Source organism: Notothenia rossii (assembly GCF_949606895.1).
Source record: "Notothenia rossii genome assembly, chromosome: 1".
NCBI lineage: Eukaryota > Metazoa > Chordata > Actinopteri > Perciformes > Nototheniidae > Notothenia > Notothenia rossii.
The window spans coordinates 20,207,539-20,217,538 of record NC_136912.1 but is presented as its reverse complement, the minus strand read 5'-3'; the positions used below and the strand labels follow the sequence as shown (position 1 = coordinate 20,217,538).

At 40.9% G+C, this 10,000-nt stretch overlaps 1 protein-coding gene across 4 annotated transcripts in view; it reads left to right on the top strand.

Annotated features, from left to right (window-relative positions):
* Positions 1-10,000, top strand: part of LOC307043810 (microtubule-associated serine/threonine-protein kinase 1-like) — a 72,736-nt gene that overhangs the window by 36,513 nt on the left and 26,223 nt on the right. For all 4 annotated transcript variants that reach the window (XM_079688678.1, XM_079688676.1, XM_079688677.1 and 1 more), the window contains 6 exons: positions 717-792; positions 1,287-1,359; positions 4,889-5,049; positions 6,610-6,685; positions 9,160-9,369; positions 9,471-9,572. In XM_079688678.1, coding sequence (XP_079544804.1) covers positions 717-792; positions 1,287-1,359; positions 4,889-5,049; positions 6,610-6,685; positions 9,160-9,369; positions 9,471-9,572 — 698 coding nt within the window. The remainder of the gene's footprint in view (positions 1-716; positions 793-1,286; positions 1,360-4,888; positions 5,050-6,609; positions 6,686-9,159; positions 9,370-9,470; positions 9,573-10,000) is intronic.

Sequence of the window (10,000 nt, the reverse complement as noted above, 5' to 3'; positions counted from 1 at the left end):
AAAAACAAGCAACAAACGTCAAAGACGCTGTATTAACAATCACAGCTGCAAGTTGTCATAGTTACTGAAAGCTCTTTGTTACATGTATGTTGAAACACCTAAACATGACAAAGGTAACTGAGGGGGTGCCGTGGTAAATACAAAATGTCTCTGCACCAATGCACTAGAGGTCAGCCAGAACAAGATTTTAACTGTTTAAAAGTTGCTCTTTAATTTAATTGTAATACTGTAATTTATTACTGTAGGACACGATCAATAAACTACCTTATTACAGTAGGTGTCACAGTTTCATTCATAACCGTAACAGTGTTTTCAGTGTGTCATGGTGGCCAAATTCAGGATTTTGCAGGTTTATTGCACAAATAAGTACATGAAAACCCTTCTCAAAGCAACGCGAAACAAACGGGTAAATTATACTCATAAATGTGCTGCCAAGCAAATAGCATCTTTTATCTTAAATTAGGTAAAATGCATACATTTGGTGCTTAATTTGCTCTTTCTATAAGCCACAGTAAAAAAAAAAAATGTTGCTAAGAACAGAGCTAAAAGCCACACACAGCAACTCTCTGTGATTTGCCCCTGAGCATACAAAGATCAAATGGAAATTGAAATGACTTAGAGTTAGCTAAAACCTCAAATGACTTTTGGTATATTATGGTTCCAAGTAATCCACAGGGTATGTTTTCTGCTCTGTTTTGTCCTTATGTATTTAACAGGAAGCAGTCCATTGGACAGCCCTCGCAACTTCTCACCGAGCGGACCTGCCCACTTTTCCTTCGCCTCTTCTCGCAGGTTGGCATTCCTCCTTTATTCTCACAATAAGTCACACATGCAACGGTACAAAAGCAGTGCGAAGTAGTCGAGGGAAATTGGTGATAGGATTATTTTTACACACAACACAGTGAAAGTCTACAGGGAACACTCCCTCACACAAACATGCCACAGCCTCGTCTTCATCCTCAGAGCTCCTACAGAGCGTCTATGTGTCGACAGGTGAGCGGGGCAGGTGTCAGAGCTCTGCCCTAAAAGTGTGTCCCTCATCACTCACTCAGAGGAAGTGTCTGACAGGGCTGGAGGCCGCCTGAGGGAAGAGGGAAATAAGAGGAACGAAAGTGTAATTGGATAAAAAGGAAACGAAGGTGGTGGGATTGCTTCAGTGTAACCTTGATGTTTGAAGGGACCAATATCAATATTGGAGTTCTAACTGGGGAAAGATTTAGAAAAAGAAGATATATATTTTTTATTTGACATGCTTCCCTTTTCCACTTTTATTTGTTTTTCCTCAGGGCTGATGGTCGTAGATGGTCTTTGGCTTCGCTGCCTTCCTCAGGATATGGCACCAATACACCCAGTTCAACGGTAAGTTCAAGAGCAAGAAGAAAGCTCCACAGACTATCCTACTCCTTTATTACCTTCATAAAATGTATAATAAGTATTAGCAAACATTCTTATAAACAAAGGAAAAAATCATTATGGGAGCACTAATCTCACATCTGATTTAATTAAGCATCCTAAACTGATTTACAGCCCCATTGTTTTATTACACAAATAGTCGTTTTTATATAGCATTAGGGGGATCTTAGGCATTTTAATGTTCGTGTTTTTTTTCTATATAAACAACAGTGACATTCTGTAAACAAGCTGTTATTTCAAAGCGGAAAATAATATCAAATATATTTTTTGACACAGACATTTTAGTCCTCTAAGAACCTTGAATCATTTTAAAAATGGTTTCACAATGGTTAAGAGTTAACTAACGTATCTGTGTACACCACAGACAAACACTCCTTCCTAGTGTGTATTATTTCTGCAGCAGCCACTGCACATTATGCTTTCTCCAATGTGTGATAGGGCTGACTAAGTGTGTCATTGTAACACAAAACGTGAGGATCTCTAAAAGGACACCAGAGTGTAGCAGCAGCCTCCTGAAAAGTCCTCTGAAGAATATCGGAGGCTTCTGGTGGCTGTTAGGCTGTTTCCTCACAGAGATTCCTTCATGTTTACCTTCTACATTGCAGGAAGAGTGAAAACTGAGAAGGATCGATCTCTGTACTTTAATTATTTTCCATTTTTACCGGAGACACAGGGGAAAAGCAACTCTAAAGTGTGGGATTTGATGTTCTTCTCCTTGTAGCTGCATTGGCTAAGTCATGAATTCAAGAGCCATCCTTCGTATGAATATGCATCTCCCTCAAATAACTTATTTGCATATGTTTTCATGCATTAAATCAGCGCAGGCTTTACTGCTTGTAAATTCATGTTCTAAAAGTTGCATGTTCCACTTTGGTCTTGCTCTGCTCTGAAAGGATTACACGCTGTACTTGCAGCTAAATTCTACTCATACACAAACACACACACCCCTGTGTTCTTTGACTTTGTTCTTGCTGCTCGGAGTCTCAGACGATTACTTTAAACGATTTTACCGCTGAAGAACATGCATCGCATGTACACTAGCACTAAAAATAACTAATCAGTTGCTAAGATATGATCGACCTGATTTATCTGCAGCTGACGACTTGGCCTTTCTGAAAAAAAGTGGAGCAGGGATATTTGAAATGAAATGTAACCAATCTTTCTTTCTTCCCTGTTCCAGTAACCATTTCTCCATGCACCACTTTATCCCCAGAGAAGCGAAGATGGATGGTTAAGAAGGGCAACAGAGACATAAAAGAGAGTGTAGGAGGAAGTGAAATGTGTTTTGAAGGAAACAGAGGGACAACAACAATGTTCACTTTTGTCTGAGTGAAGCATAAGAGACAACTCAGAGAAATGAACCCTGCCATGGCCCATTTGGTAAATAGTCCATTTGAGAAATGGGCCTTAATGTGTATGCCGCTCAGGTGGAGGCAAGGTGTTGACTCATAATCCACCCCCTGTGCCATCTTGAACATAATCACTTCCTCTGCATCTTTTCACAGTTCATTTCTTTCATTGACTTCCTCTCATGAATCTACTTCCAGCAGCACACATAGACAGACATGCAGTACGCTGCAGGCGACTCATTGATCTCTTTTTACCGGTAGATGAGGTTGAGACTGGTTTCTCAGTCCCTCCATACTCCGCTCACCCTCCATCACTCCTCTTCCCCCTCCGTCCTGTCAGGTTTCAAGGCTCGGCTGGTTCTTACATGGTCCATTACTCGCTTGATTAGTTACAGCAGGACCCTTGCATACTGAACAGGAGTTTCCTATATGAAGAGGTAGATCATATGAACCAAGTGTATGCTGAAAGATGCAAAAGAGTCGACAGATGAAAGTGGGGAAGATAGAAGATGGAGGCAGTGGGAAGATGAAACCGTGAAGTTGAAGAAAATTGTTGAGTGTTTGTACACATATACATTTGTTGGTTGATGCAGCTCAATGGCGCTGTTTCATCCAAACACTTACAGTTTTGTACCGCAGCAAATACAACCCCGCTCTGGTTTCACTCCCAGGTTCAGATTGATCTAAAATCAGCAAATGAGTCTCTCCTGCTGTTCGGTCTCAACTTTCATCATCCAACAGAAACATCCTTCTTTTCCCTTTTCTTCCGTGTCATGAATAATAATATAGTCAAGAACAGAACATTGCCTTTTCAACACATTTTCTATTGGTGTCATTTCCATAAAGTCACATGAAGCTGAAAATCCACTGTGAAGCTATACGTGTATGCAATATATTAAAATCACTTATGTGATTCAAATTACGAGACACTCTCATCTTAACCTTTACTAGTTAATGATGCATTTACAAACGTAAATGGAATGTAAATGAATTATTAAAACAGCTTTAAAAGAAACAAGCTGATGTAAAAATGGCTAATGAGCATTTAGTGTCCGGGCAGTGAGGCCATTTACACACCAGTTTTGTTGCTTTCAGAGATTTTCATTTTCTGTTGTGCCTTTTGGGAGGAAATGTGCAAACAGGAAGTGCACTATAAATGTAAATTGTACATCCTTATCATTGTATTATTTGCATTTAATCCAAACTCCAAAGGTATAACAAAACAACAGATCTGTTGAAGTTGACAAGTGATGATAATTCTCTAAAAACACTATTTCTTCGATTCTTATCCCTTGACATATTCTCCTTGCATTTGTAGTCACATCTTCTGTGAGGGAGACCAAGAGCCATCCAAAGGAAATCTTGATGTAGTTAAATTATTTAAGATGCACCCAGTGACTACTTGAAGGGGCGAGACAGAAACGAGACCATTTTATGACAACCATCTCATTCAGTGGCATTTCCCTCAGTATCTTCATGCAGCTTCTTCATTGATTCTGTTCACTGGACATTCTGCATTCACTTAAGTGCATTTCTGCAGCCTGAAAGTGGCTTAGACCTGGATGGAGTTTTCGAATGGATTTTTCTAGCAGAAATCGTTGTGTGGCCAAAGCCTGCTATGGTGTTCCATCGGGAGATGTGTTCATTAAGCCTCCTATTGATCCAGGCTGGTTTTTCCCTCTCGCCCTTAAGAAAAGTATTTTGTTTAAAACCGAACAGCGCTGCCATTAACCCCCCGAGGCAGCAGACACTTAAGGCAGCAGTAAACTTTTAGGTGGAGTGACTCCTTCATTCCCTGCAGTCTTTTTTGTTCTGGTGTTCAGTCTACAACATTATTCTGTTTTGTCCTCCTACACTAACTCCTTCTGGACATTTTTCTTGTTTCTGATCCTCTCTCTCTTACTTTCTTTTTCTTTTATGTTCGGCACTTCTTTGTTTCAGTTTTTTTCCACCCACTCAAACCAAAGAACACCTTGTTTTTTCTGCTGCTGCTTTTTCTCCTTTCCATCTCTGGATATCTGTTGTTACACTACTGATGTTGTAGCTATAACAGAAGCTTTTTCAAAGAGAGCTAACAGAGAGCAGTTCTTAATTTAACCTTGTCTCATTTTCCTCCTTCTCTCCAGTCCTCCAGCTCCTCTCAGGAGCGGCTGCATCAGCTGCCCTTCCAACCGACCATGGACGAGCTGCACTTCCTGTCGAAGCACTTTGGCAGCACGGAGAGCATCACGGACGATGACGGGGGCCGGCGCTCGCCGCACGCCCGCCCTCGCTCCCGAAGCCTCAGGTAAGAGCACGGCAGGTCTTGGACAAATGACAGTTTAAACAAATGAAGACAAGCCACTGGGCGTCTAGCCAACTTTGATTAAGGTTTTCTATATGCAATCCCTTATCATCCCTGAGAGCAAATACAATGAAGACTGGTTAGGATCTTAGGATGTGCTGGTTTCTTATAGTAGCAGGAAGAGTTAGAGTCCTGATACTAACTTATATACACCTGATATAATCAGGAATACACATTGAGATGGAGTTCTCATTAAAAGTGAAACATAAGAACATAAAACATATAGTAATACAATAAGATTAAGATACATATACAAACAGGCAACAGCATTACAAATAATATTTAAATGCTTTCTGGAAACTTCTGTGTCTCAAGTTTACACTGTTACATTATTTCAAACTAAGGTCGAAAAAATCAAGGCTGTCTTTCCCAGGTTGGTATTTTTCTCTACAGGTTTAATAAAGCTTATGTAAGACAGGCCAAGGCAGAACTCATTCCATTTTGAATTGGATCTTTATCACTGGCTCTGGTAATTATACAAATTAAATAGAACTTTCGATAATAATGCAAATTAGGGCACTTGTGCTGCTACCATGTTATAATTCATGTGAACGCCCCCTCAAGTCAGAACAGCAACTCTGAAACAGCTACCTCCATGTTGTTTACATTGTCTGATGAAAGAAAAACAACACATCCTCTTTGTAGCGCACATGTTCTTTCCACATCACAACTTTAGGCTAATAAACACACTAAAGTCCGAAGAAACTAGGACTTTGTCGGAGGTCTGTGCTCTCCCACTGCCAGTGTAGTTGAATCAGGATAAATCCCCTCAAGTTCTTTAAGCCTCTGCAGAGTGCTGCATGTTTCTCTATTTTCATAAGTCTCTAGTGTACCCTCCCTCAATCACACCTATTATAGCCTCCCCTCTGGATGCAACATGCCCCAACTACATACACCACATCACTTCTTATCAGTATTCAGTTTTCATATTAAGCTCCTCAGCAGTCGGTGCCCTAGATAGATAATCAGACATCTTGGAGCTCTATTGTGTACCTTGATATGCCTCATTATTTCTATTCATAATCGCATGTTTCTGTGAAGCTAAACAGTGTTTGCCCACAAGACATCTATTTATAATATGCTTTTTCTTTTGTCAATGTCCAATTCGGCACTGTATGAGTTGCTATGTTGAATAGTATAAGGTTTTCAGGCTTTTATTCTGCCACATGTTGAATTTGCTTTGCATTTGTTCTGTGCATATGTGTTAAGGAGAGTGTAAATGTGCCTCTGAATATATTCATGCTTGTCTGACGTCTGCACCATGTGTAGCGTGACGTGCAGGAGGACACCGGATCCATTAGAGAAACTAAACTGAGTGTACTGAATTTCTGATCGGTGGATTAGCATAATGTACAGACAGGACGGACATGAGGGGCAGCAGTAAATTATTCCTTAATTCAAGTGAAAATACAGAATTGCTGCCTCCACACACTCTCTGCTCTTTGGTTTTCTCAGTCTCTGCTGTGTATTACAGTCCTGCTCTGTGTGTTTGTCTCTCTGCAGCCCCGGGCGCTCTCCATCCTGCTATGACAATGAAATAATGATGATGAACCATGTCTACAAGGAGCGCTTCCCCAAGGTCAGCCTCATATAATCATAACACAAGGGTGAACTGTGCACACATCAAACACACACAAACAATTTGCCTGCAGTCAGAGAGCGCCTCTTTAGCGGAACTGAATTAGCAATACATGCAGAAACACTGTTTGTCATGTAGTGGTCCATTTTGAGAGTTTGGGCTATTTTGCTTCCCTGACATGTGTTCTTTCAGACCAGTGAAAATAAATACATTCAAAATACACATTTAGGTGTTTTAGTTTTTTTACTTTTTGGCATACGTAGGAGATTGCTCTTATTTCTAAATGTATCATTAGATAATGCCTCATTTCTAATACAAAACAAATGACTTGATGGCAATTTGTTATTCCTTTCTGTTTACGCTATTCACCTGTAGGGACATCCCTTAAAACATTTGGTAGATTATTCTTTGATTAGCCCAGGATACGTTAAGGGGCACATTGGGGAAACATGTGTCCAGAACAAATAAACAAACTTAAATCATTCTGTAGAACCAAGGAGGGTGCCAGGCGGGCAGTGGATCAGACAGTTCTTGCTAGAATAAAAATAGGTTTTAGCTGGGAAGTAGATGAATGCCAACACTGTCTTGGCTTTGAAGTTAACATCTGGGACATGAAACAGATGTTGGCCTTTACAGGAAGCTCCAGTATGTAGGGTGTGTAGCAGTGGGAAACATAAAGATCAGAAAGGCTGCTGCTTCAGTGGTTAACAGATGGCCGTAAGTTGGTAAATCTTGCCCCGGTGAAATATTGTCCTAACAAGTATGGCGGTGCACATTCTGCATGAGAGAACTGGATGATGTCGATCTTGTCCGACATCGCCTGTACTCGGTCCGGGATTCAAGATGTGTGTGAAATGCTCGCCGCCATCTTTTCCTTGACATTTTCTAATTGTCTAAAGCCCATAGCTAGCTATCAACATGTTGTCTGAGAGCAAAGCCAATCATTCACAAAATGATTTTATTTACACAATGAGCAGATCGGTATTGGTAAGAGTGATGTAAAATATTATCCCAGCATGCACTACACGAGTCAGAGTAAAGGTAGCCCCAGGGGCCTCAATGTCAGGGTGCATGACAAATAACAGCATCTCCAAGTTTGACTTGTGGCAGCGGGACCTTTGTTGCTTTTTTCAAATATACCCTGTCTCTCTCACACTAATGCATCCTCCAGCTGTACTTAGCTGTCATCTCTGCATTCCTGCACCCTTGTTACTTTTAAAGAGGCTTACCGTGCTCCTCTGACCTCCAACATAAAGGCAGCTCTCAGATTTCATTTCACTGTTCTTTGTAAGCTGTTGACACTGCAGTGTGTGAAAACCACTGGAGGTCGTCCATTTCCGCGGAGCTAAACCCGACATATGAGTCTTTGATCATGAGTACAAAATAAATTAGACCACGTAACTTGCCCCAGGCCAATACTGTATGTATTAAAACTGGAAGATTATCTAAAGCAGTCTGCATGCACGCAAACACACACACACACACACACACACACACACACACACACACACACACACACACACACACACACACACACACACACACACACACACACAAACACACACACAAACTCACGTACACCATCGCCCTCTGAACATTCTCTTTACATCATAAAGTAGTGCCGCTAACAAGGCTTCCCACATACAATTGCACAGTTCCCAGGACTGTTAATGAAGTCTCAACGTTGCTGAATCCTCCTCATTATAGGAGAATAATTAGCAGTTGCATACCTGAAATAGATATTTAATTAACGCTTAATGTGGCCTTAATTCTGATAATGTTATTTTGTGTTTCTTCAGTTACAGATAATGTAGACTGCCTCATGTTCTTTCCAAAAAAATCAATAAGAGTATTTTGTCTTTTTAACGTTATAAAAGAGGTGTAATCTTTGTGTATGTCACATTTAGAGCGATGAAAGGTACAGTAGTGGTGGGTAGTGGTGATGTAACGTAGGGGAAGCTTGACAACATGATAATAATTTACTATTTAGGTGGTAATCCATGTGATTTTGTGACACCCTCTTTAACAGTAAGAGGAAATACAATTTATGAATAAATGTCTCGGTACAGCAAAACGAACTATTGTAATAAAGAAGTCAGACAATAATTGGCCTATTTAAAAAATGTGTGTGTGTGATCTGCTGCCTGCAGCTCTTCGGACTCTTCCCTTTATCCCTGCAACATTTCGAACTGAAGAAAAAGCCTTATTGTGGAAGCCTTATTGATGAACAAAGCTCACTGACAAACATAGTGCCTATCCCGTGATTAACATTACTTCACAATAATAGTGAATGTATCTTTCGCCGGTTGAATGCTTTTAATCTAAAGCCACAGAAGCAGTAAATGACAACACAGACACCCATAATACTGCAAGCATATCAATATTGTTATACTCTCATCAGTTGGCTGGAAGCTTACTCACGTTTGTGTGTTTTTTATTTCAAAAACGTTAAGCGCCATCTTGTATTCATTCAGGCCACAGCTCAGATGGAGGAGAGGCTAGCGGAGTTCATCCACAGCTTCTCTCCAGAGAGCGTCCTGCCCCTGGCTGATGGGGTCCTCAGCTTCATCCACCACCAGGTAGCTGAGCTGTCCAGGGACTGCCTGACCAAATCTCGCGAGGGTCTCATCGCCAGCGTCTACTTCTGTGAGCTGCAGGATAACCTGGAGAAGCTGCTGAATGATGTGAGTTGGGACAGGAATTGTGGAGGTGTTGAGGAGTGTCAACTAACGGTATGTCAATCTCTAACCTGTCTCCTGTCTGCCTGTCTCTCCTTCACTATCAGGCTTATGAGCGCTCGGAGAGTTCGGAGCTCACCTTCGTCATCGAGCTCTGCAAAAAGCTCTTCATCATCATATCTCGTCCCGCCAGGCTCCTCGAGTGTTTGGTGAGTTTCTGATGTTAAGTATGAGTATTAGTTTTTCCGAGGGCCTTTTTACATCCTGAATATGTTCTGCTTAACTGCTTGGAAAGGCTCCTGTCCTCCCAAATGGAGATGCATGGTCAATTCCTTCTCACTGAAATGCCATTAAAGAGTGAGCAGACGTGGAGCAGGCTGTCAGCTGTGCATCCAGTCTGAAGAGATGAAACACATATCACAGCTGGAGGCTGGCCTGCCACTTTGAAAGGGAGTCTGTCTTTAAGGTTTACAGAAGTATTTCACATTGCATTTCTTTTACTTTTGACAAATAAAAAGACTATTTTTCTTTTTTTTATTCCAATCTTGGGCACAGGGGATATATATAAAAATTCATACAAGGAATGTAGATACAATTCTGAATATTATTATACCCCGCCCACAGAGATAGATGGTTT